The sequence below is a fragment of the Dermacentor silvarum genome, chromosome 8 (assembly GCF_013339745.2).
Source record: "Dermacentor silvarum isolate Dsil-2018 chromosome 8, BIME_Dsil_1.4, whole genome shotgun sequence".
In the NCBI taxonomy this organism is placed as follows: domain Eukaryota; kingdom Metazoa; phylum Arthropoda; class Arachnida; order Ixodida; family Ixodidae; genus Dermacentor; species Dermacentor silvarum.
In genome coordinates this window covers 175,668,049-175,684,084 of record NC_051161.1, presented here as the reverse complement: position 1 = coordinate 175,684,084, position 16,036 = coordinate 175,668,049, and the positions used below count along the sequence as shown (strand labels likewise).

Genomic DNA, 16,036 nt, shown 5'->3' with positions numbered 1-16,036 from the left:
CAAGATGCTTTTTAATATGCTCATTGCAGAAATAGGCACACTTGGTCTTGGTCTGATTGCGACGAGAAGACAGTCTATGCTACATGTAAAAATAGGTTAGGTTAGTGAATGGCACAGGGCAGGCATTTTGTGGGGAGTGGCGGATGGTGTTCTGGTTAAGCAGCATGCCACCTGATGACGTGGGGCATCTAAAGGCCACCCTCTGGAACCAACCGCCCAGCGTTTGCCCACTGAATTTTGACCCTTGTATTGCACAGTTTTTCCCGATAGAACGAGTCCAAAAATTATGTGCGCATTAGAATCGAGTATGACCCTAAATTTGCGTTACCATATCGCCATCGGCATTTCAAGATGGCTGCCTGGTACGCGCTTCGAGCCTAGCTGCTGTAGCTTCCTCCATGTGCTGTAGTACGTGTGCAACCGTCTGTCTTCCAGTTTTCTGCGTTTGCTCTATCGCACGAAGCGCTGAGTTCATCCATGATGCTGCATTTAAAAGGAAATTGATCATGCGTGCAGAGACGGACGGAAATCGGCCGCATCACGGGCATTCGGAGAATCCTTAACTTGCATGCAGGACTGGCCCAAACTGAAGGAGAGAGTTTTCGGCAGCAAACCAACGCGGAAGGGTTTCAGTGGACCGAAAGGACATATTCGGTGACGATCCACTTCGGCGGTACGATCTCATTGGCCCTATCTTGAAAGCGATTTGCGACGGGGAGAGAGTCCACAGCGCGCGCTGCGTTTTCGCCACTTATAGTTCGCGTTGAAGTGAGAGACGTGCTAGCACAAAGGTAAATTGACTAAATTCGCTTGCTGCATTGACAGCGAGTTTCTGCGCTAATCGAGCGAGATGTGTTCATGTTTGCTTTTGCGTGCGTGACACCATGCTTGTTAATTTAGTTAGTAAGCGAATGTTTACAAGTTTATACAGCCAATAAAACTACTACCCATACTTCGTATAGCTGTCCAGTGATTTGCTATCGTAATCGATGCTTCGCCTTTTAAGCAGAACAACTTTTTTTATTCATCGCAACTTTAGTTAAGCATTAGGAGTAAATCATTGCTTTTCCAAATGAGAGAAAGTTGCGTTTGCGTATGAAAGCATGAGGTGCGCGGTACAGTAAAGGATTTTTTTTCTCTCTCATTTGGTCATAGAAAACGGGTGCACGTTACAGTCGACGGCGCCTGAGAATCGAGTAAATCTGTAGGATTTTTTTTTTTTTTACTCTTGATTCCAGATGCTTCACGAATAGCCTTACGAGAGCAGGTGATTATTGCGTGGCTGAACTATGGGCAAGTGTTTCATGTCGTGCTGTAATAGTTGCTACAAGTCCCGCTAAAAGCAATGCTTGCTCTTCACTCAGCCAAGGCAGGACTCGAGGCATGGAGATTCCACACATAAACCATCTGCTTCAGAGGACACACCTACGAAAGACTCTGCACTTCTGCATGGCAGGGGAGCCAGGGGCGCCACAATAACAATTTTCAAAGGTGCACGGAAGCACTTGCCCAAAAAAATCAAAAGCCCTCGCGAAATGGTAAGGCGCCCGGTTTCCAACGTATCGTCCCCTACACGTAGGAACAGCAGCGGCGAGGTCGAGTCTTGTTCTTCGGCAAAAGGAGCAATGGCCGAGTAGAATGGGTAAAAGTAGTTTCCCCAAATTTCTAGAATATTGATATGGAACAGTGTGGCTGCATTGACGAGGAGGAAGATGGCATGTTCCCACTTGCAGGGGTGGGACTGCCCGTCATTTTGGAAAATTGCACTTTGGAGCGGCTTGGAGCAGAGTAAATTTTATTTTGGAGCAACTAGGAGCAGACCAATCTGAATTTTGGTGGAATAATGGAATATGGCAATGCACTTCGAAACCACGATGAAACCTAACACAAAGCGCGTAGTAGAAGCAGGCTTTGTAGCTATAGCGTACTAGACTATGAAAGAGTGGGACAAGCGGCGCCACAGAGCATGCTTTCTTTCTTGTAAAGCCGAAAATATCGGTGGCACTACGACATATATATATTCCCGAGCGGACGCTTATGATGATAGTGGAAAATGTTCTCAAACAATCGGTCCAATCGACGCATTAACATACCATACTTTCGCACGTATACACTTAAATCGCGAAACGGTATACAACGAAATAATTGATTTAACGGAAGAATCTTATTTGCCGTTGAAAGTCCCCATACAAACACATGTGTTTAAAATTTCGTTTTAACGAAAAAAATGTATACTGATCAAGAAAAATTTTCGTTCCAAAATGCCAATGAACCGCCCCGCCCGCTTTGTACCCAAAATACTGATGTTACAATACGCGGCGCTTTGCGGGCTTCTTAATATATTAGTATAAATCTCCCGCGGCTGCGCTGCACTGGCAACGCCCCAAGCTAAGACAAGCTGACCAAGCTAGCTAATGGCGTTTTTCCCTGGTCGATCTGGAGCAGGATTTTTCGCTCCACGGCTGCGAATCCGAATTTCACTGATCGAGCTGGAGCGGGTTCGCGCTTTCCACTGGTCATTTCGGATCAACTTGCTCCGCTGCCGAGGCGCGGATTTGGGCGGAAATAGCACGAGAAGCATACGTCACTTCCGCGCGATGGGGGACGGCGATCTTGGTGGCCATGGAAACATGCAGAGCGGAAGTCGATTTTTGTGATGCCTGTGCTCAGACTTCCGGTACGATCCAGCGCGGAGCGTTTTCGCTCTCCGTTGGTGAATTGCGAGCACTCGCTCCAGATCAACCAGTGAAAAATACCACAAGCCAAGCTGGCCAAGCCTAACTTCTGTTAGCGTGCTGTGCGCACTACTCCAGAAAAAAGCCAGAGACTTTGGCGGGTACGGAGACAGTGAAGGTGGTCTCGAGATAGCAGAGGCTGCTGAGAAGGCCGCCCTTCGCTTAAGATGCAGCAGCAAAGCATCAGAGACTTTTTCACGCCATCTACATGAAAGGCTACGCAGCTAGCCTCGAGCGCAATAAAATCAGTTCTTGTGTTTTATCCCAGTTTTTCGACGTTGTTCAATTAACACTTTACTTTAGACACAGCCACTCGGCTGCGACGGGACCCAATACCTCCGCGATGACTTACCTGTACATCCTCGCATGCAATAATTAGCCATATAATAATTAGTCAGTGGCTAATACGAACTAATGGTTATAAAGAAAAAAAAATTCGGCGCCCGCTCGACTTAGTTATAACGAGATTTAAGTGTAACCCACCCTTGCATGTAACCCGCACCCCTAACTCCACGAAAAAAAAAATAGCCTTGTGTATAACCCGCATACTTATCCAAAAAAACAGGACTAGGAAGTTACAACTACCCGGCGCAGTCATTATTTCGTTTTCAAAACAAAACGACCGCTGCAACGTTGTCAGTGCTGTCGTCCGATTCACTGCTGCCATTCATCGCCGCTCTCAGAGACGTAACGTCTTTGGAACCATCTAAGCTATTGCTCATGGCACATTTAAAAAAAATCTTTTGTGCACCATATCGGCCGGGATCGCCCGCCACGCATCCACTGGCACAGCAGTTTAATACCTGGCCTTCGCACGCCTTCCATAGGTGTGAGGGCATAAAGACCGTCGGCCATCCACTGGGCAAATAGCCGCTTCACGTGTGCCTTGAACGGACTAAGACACACAGGCCTATCAAGATACACGACAAGGTCTGTGCCGTTGTTAGCGAGGCGAGCTTTCACCGCGTCAGTGCAGTGGCCTCGTAAGTCCAGCAGAAATCAGCATCGATCGGCGTGCCACCTGGTCTTTTTTCTCAAATTGCCCGCACAAAAATTCCTGGGGGCAATGGTGCACTTAGAAGGGTCTTGCGCTTGAATATCACATACGGGTGCAGTTTGGTGCCGTCGGCCAAAGAACACAACCTCACTGTGTTGTGAGGTTGAATTGTGAGGTTCACACGAAACTCGCGTGAAATATTCATTTCCCAGGCCAGCTTCAGGGGTTCCATCTGCGCCATCTCTGTCGACACAGCGTGGCCACGACTCCTTCGCTCCTCAATCAATTTGGCAAGCGCCAGTCTCGCTCGCCTGTTGTTCGCAGTTTTGAGAGCCTCTTTTCCGCCAGTCGCGAATGCAGGACATCGTGCTTTCTCACAGCAGCACTGTTGCCGATTTGTTCCGCAGTTTCTCTTTCACTGTAAAAGACTGCCGCCGAGACACACTCGTGATGCCTAAACAAGGATGGCCAACTGTGCAAACTGGGTTTACAAGAAATGGCACCTGACTCGTGCGAAAAGCATCTTACTGGACGATGGATATGGATCTGGCCTCTTATCGGCTTAACACATGTCGATGGGCATGCGGACTCAGCACGACAGGCTGTGCGTTGCCATGAAGCCGACCCCAAACCCCTCCCTTCGCAAATATTCGCAGATAACCCAACCCGCACCCCCACTTTTTAAGCATTCTTTTTTTCAATTTTTGGTGCGGGTTATATGGAAGAAAATACAGTAATTTCTCGGTCACCTGTGGGGATGCGCGACTCTCGCGCATCTGCTGTAATCCGGCTTCTCCATGTGGCTAAGCGCCGGTGGCGGTCGTAGTGGTTGCGGCGCATTGCAAGAGATGGCGCGCGAGTGTCGCGATGGTAGCGCCACCGAACGGCAGGGTGACTTGGGAGCAAAAGGATGAAGGCGCTTCCTCTTTGGCTTGGGATTGGCGACCAACACGTACGAATGCATCGCGCAGGCGCCGGCCTGCTTCGCGGGACTGTCTCGCGAGGCTAGGAGCAGAACACCGGTGTGGACGAACACGGATAGTTCGAACATGCCACCGTTCACATGACCGTACACGTGAACGACTAGACGATGGTGTCATAGCATGCGGCGAACATATTCGCTCGCTATCCAGTCACGGTGAATCGGACTTCCTTCACTTGTCGCACGCCCATGTGAATGTTTTATGCATAGTAATTTGGCTAGCGTGTATTAGTGTATGAAAGGTGCAATAAATGCCCTTTGATTGTTGTCGTTCCTTTGTCCAAAGAGCGTGCGTGACTCCACACACCATATGTTACCGCAGACCCAGATCAACCCTGGGCTGGTATAACGTCAAACTATTCCAATCTGTCTTTATTGCGATAGCAGTTACAGGGACACTCGAGGCGCATTTCTGCCATCATTGTCACCGTGATGTTTTGTATAAAGTCCAGGGGTGATAACATCGTCGCCGCGCCGTATGCTATATGTGCGAGTCAAAGCATGCGAGGGTGAGCCGACGATGGTGGCGCAATCTCGCGTGCACGAGGGAGGAGGAAAGCGGAGAGGAAGCGCGCCGTTTTCGGTCGCGCGCCAGGTACCGTAGACCAGGAAAGAGAAGGGCGGGTGTTCTCCGGCGGCTGCTGCATATGGTGTGGCAGCGCGGGCCCATATCTTGAAAGCGACCTGTGACGAGGACAGAGTAGTCATAGCTTCGTGCGCGCTGTGTTTTCGCCGCACAGTTTGTGTTGAAGCAAGAGGCAGCACGAAGTTGGGAGGAGTGGCGGGGCGGCAGCGTACTCCGGCAGCAACTGCGGATTACGCGGGGCCTATCTTGAAAGCAATCTGCGTTATGGGCAGTGTCTAGGTGCGCGGATGGCTCATACCTTTTATAGGGATCGAGGTTAGGTCCACTATAACAAAGCGCGAGTCGGCGAGCGAAAGAACAAGGAACCGTTCAGGCCGATGGCAGGAGCAGAAGACACTACATTTTTGTCTTCTATTTTTCTACCCTCGCAGCACGAGGAACGAGGCACATGCGCGCATGCACCTGAGTGTGCCATAAATAAAATGCGGCCGATGAAGATGACAATGGCCGCTAGGCCTTTGTACGTGCTGGGTTCTCGCCGCTCAGTTTGCGTTGAAGCAATAGACAGCACGAAGGTCACTTTGCTCGCTGCAGCTGCCGCACTTTCTCACTACAGAGTTTAGACAGCGAGTTTCCGCGGTCATCGAGTGAGATGTGTTCATGTTTGCTTGTGCGTGCGTGACACCATGCTTGTTAATTTATATTAGATCAAATGGTAGAGCAAACGTTTACTAGTTTACACGGCCTATAAAACAACTATCCTTACTTCGCATAGCTGTATACTAATTTGCTATCGCAATCGATGCTTCACCTTTCAGGCGAAACTGTGACTTTTTATTTCAAATCCGCCAATATGCCTTCGCAATAGCTCAAAATGGCACAGGCCTTGCCCATAGGCCATAAAAACAGATTGGAATATTTTTACGGTATACTGGCCCTGGGGACAGAGACGTCCGCCCGCTGGAGCTGCTGCAGTGCGCCTCCCTAATTATATAGTTTGCTCGCAGTGCCCTCAGCCTACTTTTCGTTGTTTTGAGCCTCAGCTATGGAGCGCCACGCCGCTCAGCCCACTCAACCCTATTCTAGTACTCTAAATACAGCCGCTGTGGCCGTTCCGACAGCCAGGAGTCGCCATGCACGCGCGCCGGCCACTTGCCTGGAAGTGCCGAAAAGCACAATGTTATAAGCGTGAAAATCATGAGAAACTGTGAGGGAGGCGCTGTGGCGTGGGTCTGCGGAACGTGAACAGCCGCAGTCTTTTTCTGAAAATCTCCTCGCTGTTCGTGGCTACTACCGGAGCACGAAGCCGTTCTGGCGCAGCATGGCGGAATTTCGGTCAATTTTCTGTGTTTGGTGCAGGGGTGCAGGAATCTACGTTTGTATCAAAATGGTGCAGGAGTCCCACCCCTGCCGGTTGATATAGCGTCGACATCTTGGCCTCCGTTGGATTCTGTGAAAATAAATTGTAAATAGTCTTCGGCATCAGCTACACATAACATTACAGTAAAACCTCGATAATTCGAACTCGGTTAATTCGAAATTTCGGTTAATTCGAAGAATTTGAGCGGTCCCGTCATTCACAATGCAAATTGTACCGGATAATTTGAATGGCCCGCGCGGCTCTATTCGGATAATTCGAAGTTTCCGGCTAGTAGCAACGTGCGGCGGTTAGGTTAGGGCGCTCCGTACAGTCGCCAACCGATTTCCCGAGCTCCGGAAAACTCGTTCGGCCGAAAAAAAAAAAGAAGTCATTAGTGCGGCTTAAAAAAAAAAAAAAAAAAATCTCTAATAATGCCCTGCCTCATACTACGCTTGGAGAGGATCGACTTGCTTGGATTTGCACAGCAATGACGTCTCCGTGTACAGTCGACACGAACGCCACCGCATTGGCGATCTCCGCCAACAGAGTTCGCCATAGAGATCCAAGAAACGAGCTTCGCACCGCTTAGCTCTCGCCAAGGTACAGGAGGTAGCGCCGATCACTGAGACATGGGTTTCCGAGACACCTGCTTAGTGTACACGCCACGTTCAAAATAGCAACCGAAACTTGAGAAAAAAAAAAAAAAAAAAGCGTGGTGTCAGCGCGCACGAGCAAGCGCGGCCGCCGCAGCCCGCCGCGAGCGAAGGTTCGTGCGGTCTATCGCTGCAACGGAAACTGAGCGGCGAGAGCGAAAGGTCAGAGCCGTCTGGAGATCGCTTTCAAGATACGTTGCGCGCGAGAAACCGCTCCGGCGCTAAGTACGCAGTTGTTAGAAGAGTAGAAGTCGCCCCCCCCCCCCTCCCTTCCTCCCATACCCCCACGGCCTTTCGCACGAGGGAGAAAGTCGCGTTTACGCTTCGCCGTGCGTTCGCTCTCCATGAAAGCGCGCGTCCCCCGCGCACTGTCACTCGCACATACGGCGGGCGCGCGGCGATAATTTTATCGCCCTTGGACTTTGTATGGATCCTCAGGGCGGCGACGCCGACGGCGAAAATCCTCTTGAAGTGTCCATATAATTGCTGTCGCAAAAAAAAAAAAAAAAAAAAAAACCACAATAAATGGTTACAACGATGGCATGGCCTCCGAGACTGGAGGATTGCGATAGCGCGCGTTCTAATCTTGGAGGCTATACAGCGAGCCTCTGGAATTCAAGCCAGTGCAAAATCCAACATGGCGGCCTCCAAGATTGGGTAGCGCGGCTAGGAAAGAGCGTTTTAGTCCGCAAAATCGAAGTTTGGGTTCTCAATTCGTCCAAAACATTAGGTGCGAAAATGCATGAACTCAATGGGAACCCTGATGGTGCATTTTTGAAGTCCGGAATATCCAGCATGTCCAATTTTTTGGAGTCAAGCACCACCACGCCCGCTTTTGCGGCAGTTATCGATTCCGTGAACATCGTCCGCAACTTTGTTGAGTGCAGTGCGGGTGATATTTGTATGCTACGTTTTTTGAGCCAGCTGGAGAGCATGGCACTAGGGGCGGCGAACCAGCGCGCCAAGTAATCCCGCATCGGTGATTACTTTGAGTAATTTTTCTCGGACATGGAAAATAAAGGTGATTTTTTTTGCGGCAAGTTCTTGCTTTTCTTTTTTTTATTATTCATTTCGGTTAATTCGAAGAATTTTCGCGGTCCGGCGACCTTCGAATTATCGAGGTTTTACTGTATATGGTGGAGGGTGGACATTCCCTGTACCCGCCATGGAGCTTCGCAGCGGTCACAACGCCGCCAATGCAACTTCGGCTCCTGCTGGTGGCGTCTACGCAAGCTTCTACACCTGAAGCTTACGTCACTATTTCTCCCCCTCAGGATCCTGGCGTTTTTACCGGAGTCTGCAGTCCTAATGTTGACGACTGCCTCCGCTTGTATGAACGTCTCGGCACCAGTCCCCGGTGGGATCCGGCTATTATGCTCGCAAACGTTCTTTTCTACCTCGACGGCACTCCACGAGCATGGTTCCAGACTCACGAAGAGGGGATCACAAGCTAGGATATCTTCAAAGAGAAGCTCTGCGACCTTTTAGACAATCATTTTGGCCGCCAACTCAATGCAAAGAAGACTCTTGCCACATGCGTCAGACGTTGACCGAGTTCTACATGTTGTGCATTCTCAACATCTTGGCTCTTTGCAGCAAGGCCGACCTCATTTTCTCCACCCACGTTCCGACCTTGCTCCTCTTACTACTATTTTATGGTTCTAGCTTTCCTAGTACAAAAGTTATGAAGCTTCAAAGTTCTCATTTGAATGACCAAAAAAATACTTTCTTATCTCACCCTTCTTCCCAAGGCAATATTTGACATCCTTTTGCACTCACTAAACATTCAGCTTTTCAGCAAAACAAAAATGATCAAAACTGAGTGTACCAAAACTGAGAAAAGCTTGTCAGAAGATTGTAAGGTAACTAAAAAAAAAAAATAAAACTGAGAAAATAGCAAGAAACAACACTGCGTATTCAAGGATTGCTACACAAATACAAAGTGCCATACTTTGCACATGCGGGCATAGTCCGCATCACATTTCTGTCGTTGCCGCTGCTTTGCTTGTTGTAGAAACCTGGTTGAGGCTGCACATTTCCGCTCGGCACTCACGATTCGACAATCTTTCTCTTCTGCTCTTCGCCTGCCCTTGAAGTTCTGCTCCAATTGAAGTTCTCCAAGAATACGGGTTGAGGCTTCCTTCACTCCGGAATTAAAGCGCCTCACCGCTTCGGCAACTGCAGTCTCGACAGCAATCAGTGAGGCATGTTTGTCTTTTGACATCAGAGACCATATAATATTACTGAATGGAGTGCCTCGTTTGCATTTAGCATCTTTCCTCTCTGGCACTGTTTCAGCAACTCCATGTGACAAAGTCGCTCATAGACTGGGAGCAGTGCTTCACGAACATTTTGAGGAAAATTGTAGCTGTGTCTCGGTAGCAGTTCCCCCTCTGCTTGCACGAGTCACTGGGGCACAAGGTGTGGTTCGGTCGTTCATCGGTCGATGTCACATGGCCGCCATCACCCACATACACTGAACTTCAAAAAAGCCCAACCACTGGAGAATTTTTCTACGACATCACCTGTCAGCCGGCCTTCTCTCACTGTTTTCGTTTTTGGACGTGGTTCATACAGTCCTATTTTTGGACCCGTGTAAACTCATAAACTTTTGCTTCTTAAACAGCATGAAAAAAGGAGCAACTGTAGCCATCACACAGCAACACTGTTTACCGCAACACATGACGGGAGATTGAGCATTCAAAGTGGGTGACCGCTGCCTCTACCTGCATGCGGCCCGATTTGCACTGTGCAATTTTCCGCCAGGTGTGGATTGACTCCCAAACCATGTAATTTGGGTCCCCTTTCCGTGGTGCACGCTGGTAGCCGGCACAAAAATTTGATAGGACAACCAAGTCCAAAACAACTCTATAACTACACCCACACCAATGTGCGTCAGGTAACCTCTGGCCATCCATGTGCCATCAAAACAGATGGCCACATTACCTGAGCTGTGGTATAACTTTTGCACTGCCATCGAACAGTCAGTGATAACTTTTTCTGCAGCCTTAGTTGCAGCAGGGTTCAGTTTGTTTTTCAGATGTCTCTGATAACCTTTGTGGGAAATGCCCATTATAGAGAAGAAGCCATTGAGAGCTGCCTGACCATTTCCTGTGCTTTGCACGGCACGAGCCGCAAGGATATTCACTTCAAATGGTGTGCATTTTGCAGCGCCAGCTCCACTCACAGTGAACAGTTTCACCACCATTCCAGTCATGCACACCATTTTTAATCGAAACGGCCCCGCGGCATGTCCGTCCTTTCAAGCAGCCTGTTGACTGCATAGAGATCAGCGATCCTGTAGGAGGCCGCCGACGCCAATGGGTCCGAGTCTTCGCACTCCATTGCGAGCGTCCGCATTTTACGTTCGCTCGCGGAAGTTGATAGTAGGCTGCAGATCATCTTCAGTCTGTTTCCGCTGTTGTGCGCGATTGGTGCTCGCCAAGAACGCTGTGTAGATCCCTGTGCCACACCTACGATCCCCGAAGTCGTCCGAAGTAGCCGCCGAAGCAGGTGCAGAAATCAGAATTTCGAATGACAAATCGCGTTCCGCAGCCACGCCGTCCTGCGCTGGGGCCACACGTGATGAATCCAAGCCATGATCTCGCTTTACGCTAGTTTTCTTGCGCTTCTTTTTGAATTTATGTACGCTGCGGAACTTTTGATATGGCTTCGCCATGATAAAGCTTTAGAAACGGCGCCGAGAGCCCAGGCCTAATTCACTCTCGGTGGCTGCGGTACGCTTTGTCCTTGGCACCGTGCCAACACGCCGCGCCACAGTGCGCAGTCTGTTTTGGATGTTCGAAAACAGCTTCTTATATTTTTTGCTGAACTCGCGCAGAGTTGCAATCTTCCGAGCCTAATCCAACAGAAGAGGCTGTCTCGACTGACGAAGATGGTGCCGTCAGCTCGCCGTTTAGCGTGCGCAGCAGACGACGAGAGAGGCTCCGTGAATCGGAAGGCCGTCAGTCACATGCGCTCACTCCGCGAATAGGCTCACGCGGTGGGACCTTCTTTTGGCGCGGATTTTCTACATGAATTCTGAGTGGATGGAAACAAGCGCAGCTGGATATTGAAGAAAAAACATGACGCTGAGAAAGCCCGTTGTTTGCGCTTCCATTGGTAAAAATTCAGCTTTGTGATGTGATACAAGATGCTGTTACGGCTAAAATACTGATCTAGGATGCATGAAAATTGGCGAGGTTATGCATTAGCAGTGGCAGAATCCAAATATAAATTTTTAAAAATTGATTTTTTAGGCGATTTTTGGTCTCAAAGACCCGTTTCCCCCCTTAGCCTTGACGCATTCCCAGTTCCGGAACGTGCTCCAGGAACTACGGAAGCAATCAGCACAAGATAAAAAAATTGATGTTCACAGTGTTTGTTGCCAATTTTGTTCGCTGAAAAGAAAACCAATCAGACCCCACCCCATCAGTGCAAGGCATCACTTCCACCGGTCCACAAAGAGTCCCCGACACAGCCATGGCTCAGAACCACTGCTTTAGTGGTTCAATCAATGAGCGACTGTCAATCTCGTCGTCACTGCCACTGCTGTCATCGCCTCCGTCGTATCCCAACAATGATCGCCTCGTCAGAGATCTCTTTGCAGAACCAGGCAGCACTGCCTGCAACTCCTCCAGCGAAGCAGCACCCGTTTAATCACCAGTAACGACGTGCTCCCCGAGCTCGGTAATGTCAGCAGCTTTTACCGTGTTGCTTCCACTACCATGGGGGGATACACCCAAGCCTGCCTTTCTGAAACAGTTGCTCATGGCAAAAAAAGGTTCCCTAACTCCTTTTCTGTTAATTGGCATGGCCACTGGTGTCAGCCTCCATGATCGCTGTGCACCCAGTTTTCCGAAGTGTCAATATCGCTGACTGTGCGAGCTCGTATTTTTATTCTTGCAAAATGTACAATCGTGCATGTACTATTGAGCAAAAACGATTATGGACCAAGGGATCTGACAAAAAGCTGAATATCTCCGAAGCCTCAAAATGCAGCCTGGTACAGTTAAACCTGCTTATAACGAACCTCTAAATAACGAAGTTTTTCTATTTCCCGCCGTTACTCCATTGGAGCACATGTATTTGAGACCACTACGTAACGAAGTGGCAGCGGGAGACCCCTTCGAAATAACGAATTTTCCCTGCCGACAACCGAGAGATTTCGCCCCAAATTTTGTCATTTTTGCACGAGCAGCAACCGGAAGCACCTTCTTCGCCGCGATGAAATAATGCGAAGCGACGGCGTCGCGCTTGGCGCGCTCGAATTCATGGCGATCCTGCCGCCGCGGGCATGACCTTTCCCCCTCCCTTCATTCAAACCTGATCTCGCCGCGTGCTGCAGCTGGCCTAGCCCGCCACACCAGCGCTCTCCTTTTCCAGTTGACGTTAACGAAGAAAAAAACATTTTTTTTAGCGCCGGCAGCGCCACTCTGGTTACTGTGCAAGTCTCTGCGCTTCACTTCACTAACCTGACACTAGGTGACACTATATAAGGGCCGTTTATAGTCCCGACGTAATGCGAGCGTGCACGCTACGTCATGTTGGCGAAAACGACCCCCCTCTACAGTCGAGCGCACTGGCGGCTTCCGACGCGCCCGGCACCGAATTGACTCCTGACCCATTTGCGCCGACCCACAATGCCATTTCACGCGAAGACATAAAGACGCCCAGGCCGCTTCGCCGACTGTCGCAGACAGCCGTTCAAAGCGGCGCGCGCGTAGGAGTATAGGATGGCGTTTCAGCTGGCGCAGTGCAACCGGTGTAGCGTGACTGGCCGCAAAAGACGCTGGCCCATGCGCTCATAACGTCGGAATATAAACGGGCCTTATACGACGACATCGGTAAGCAGTAAGAATAGAGTAATAAATACGGTAAGCGATTCTTTTCAAATTTTCATGCCGAACCTGCATTTAACAAAATCCTCTTCAGGAATTCTTTTCAGGAATTTGTCAATTTCGTTATATCCAGGTTTAACTGTACAGTAGCCGACGGATTGTTCGGACTCCAAAAATTCGGACTTGTTGGATATTCCGGACTTCATAGATGTACCGGCAGGATTCCCATAGAGCTAATGCATTTTCGCAACCGATTTTTCGGACAAATCTAGGTGCCAATGTTCGATTTTCCAGACTAAATTGCTCGATCCGAGCTGCGCTACCCGATCTTGAAGGCCGCTATGTTGGATTTTCTGCTGGTTTGGCTTCCAGTGCCCCCCTGTATAGCCTTCAAGATTAGTAGAAGCACGCTATCGGCTGACAAAACTTCCAAAAAAGCGGCACTTGCCTTTTTTTCTGTTTGGTCAGCTCGGCACTATCGTCATATCACTTAAGCGGAATCCGGGGTGTTTTCTTGTTTGTTTCTTTTTGTTTTTTAAGTTTCGGTTGCGCCGTACGCTGTGTGCGGGTGAAAGCTTGCAAGGGTAGCCGGCAACCGCAATTAATCTCACGCACGCACGCGAGAGAGGAAGGCGGCCAGAGGCGCCCGCGGACTTCGTTCGCTCGCGGGGCAGGGGGAGAAGGTGGCGGCGACGGTTGCATTCAGCTCTTGCGGCTGCTGCCAACAGAGCTGCCGCGCAGGCACCGTATCGTGAAAGCGATCTGCTATGTGGCCGAAGTGTGCGCCCGCGATCTGCGATGGGTACAAAGGGCGTGCGCCGAGTGCCGGTAGCTTCGTATGCGCTGGTATTTTTTTTTCTTTGACGTTCGCGTCAAAGCGAGAGAAAAGACAGCGCGAAGGTCAATTTACCCGCGGTCATCGAGCGAGATGTTTTCATGTAACCTGTGCATGCGTGACACCGTGCTTATTTAGTTAGTAAGCGCATATTTAATTGCAACTTTATACGGCTGATAAAACTAACATCCTTACTTCATATCGCTGTCTGTTTATTTGCTATCGCAATTGGTGCTCCGTCTTTTGGGTGAAACTGCGACATTTTTTTTTGCCGCTCTAAGCCTCATAACTTTTTTCTCTTGGGGGGGGGGGGGACGAGTTTTTAGGTATGTTCGGTTTTTCGGACTGCTCGATTTTTCGAACTATTTCTCAGTCCCCGCGAAGTCCGGAAAATCGGTCGGCTACTGTATTCCCATTCCCAGATGTGAACAACATTGTGATGTGCGGTTTTACTGGCTACTTTTAAAGGCTGCTCATATACTTAGCGTTTTCTGAGATCCTGTGGTCCGTAAACTTTATTGGTTGATTGTACATGTACGATTGTAATCGTGGGCAACGCGCAACATGTTCGCAAAGCAGCTGGAGCCATCTTGTGGCGCGCTGCGCCAACTCGCGATGCTCTACGTGGCTTTTGCAATCGGCGTGCAGGCAGGACACGCTCGTCTCAGCATTGTTCATTTAAGGGGAACTTAGCAATGCATATAAAGTTCAGTCTGTATGGAAAATGCTTTCCAGAAGGCAAAATTTTGATCGTTATAAAAATTTGATAACATATAAGACTCTCCTGCTACCCGACATGCAGTCACAATATTTTTTCTTTTGCTTTTTTTTCATAGCCCTCATGCATAAGTTGACACTCTCAAGTCAACTCAACGTTATAACCGATATATAGTTATGTGGTAGTCTTGCTATAAGTGGACTGCACTGCAGTCCCGAATCGTCGGCTTTAATATTACCTTCGTTGCCTAGGAGAGCCCACTATTTTTGCCACATTGTAGCTGTAGAAGGATTCCATGTTCGCACATAAGTGCCAAGACACACGAATCATGTTGGTGCAAGTTGTCCTCACTGTTCCCTTCACTCATGTCCCGATTATTGACGTTGGCGATGAAGACCTTGTGCTCAAGCTCTTTTGTCCACGGACACGAACTTGTCAACTGTGGACCCATCAACAGCTCCTGGCATCAAAACTGGTAACGGCTTCATTACGCTCATCGTGTAAGGTCGTCCACTGTTGTCACTGAGAAGACAGTAATTGGCGCAACGATCGTTTCCTTCTTAATGCCAGCCTAAAATGCTGCAGCAACGATGCATTTCTTTTCCAACCATGCTCGACTCGGATCATTTCCAACTTCGTAGTGAACAGCAGATTCTGGCCCTTAAACACGTGGGGCAGACCGGGATCATTCTCGCTAAGGGGGTGCTGGCCGGAGCATGGTAGAACCACGCAGGTAGTTCAGGCGCAGCTGGGCTAAACTACTTTTTTTGAAGGGGTGTTAGCAGCTGGCCTGGCTGCTGCGCGGGCCTATATTCCAGTTCTTACTGTTCATGAAAAGAAGTACACTGAGCATGTATGTTAAGAAGGAACACAGATTTGTGCGACACGCAGCGTGGAAATAGCAATTTCGTGCCCATTTCAGCAACTTGCAGTGCACGTAACGATAATGATCCAAGTGGTTCAATCATCGAGGCGCTTGTGCCCTCTGTATACTCGCCATCCATTTAGCCCTGTGCCAACAGCCAAGCATGTGCAGTTCACCTAATATTCCAATTCCAAACACTAACTGCTGTTGAACTTCAGTGTGCAAATGTTCCTGATGAGCAGCAAAGTGGTGGTTCAATGTTACTCACCTCCCGCTTATATCGTTCACGGTCTCTTGCAGCAGCGCTGAGGAAAGGCTGCTTGTCCTCATCTGACATTGTGTTCCACTTCCCGGCACATTCTTTGCCAAAATCACCAATCTGCAAAAGGACAAGCACATACTGCTGCATCCCTCCAAGCAATGTCACAACAAGCTGCAATGTGTGTCATCAACACACTAGCAAAA

At 49.2% G+C, this 16,036-nt stretch overlaps 1 protein-coding gene across 4 annotated transcripts in view; it reads right to left on the bottom strand.

Annotated features, from left to right (window-relative positions):
* The window catches only part of LOC119461864 (high mobility group protein DSP1), a 70,061-nt gene that overhangs the window by 20,914 nt on the left and 33,111 nt on the right, over nt 1-16,036 (bottom strand). For all 4 annotated transcript variants that reach the window (XM_049672742.1, XM_049672743.1, XM_049672744.1 and 1 more), the window contains one exon: nt 15,840-15,950. In XM_049672742.1, the coding sequence (XP_049528699.1) occupies nt 15,840-15,950 (111 nt within the window). The remainder of the gene's footprint in view (nt 1-15,839; nt 15,951-16,036) is intronic.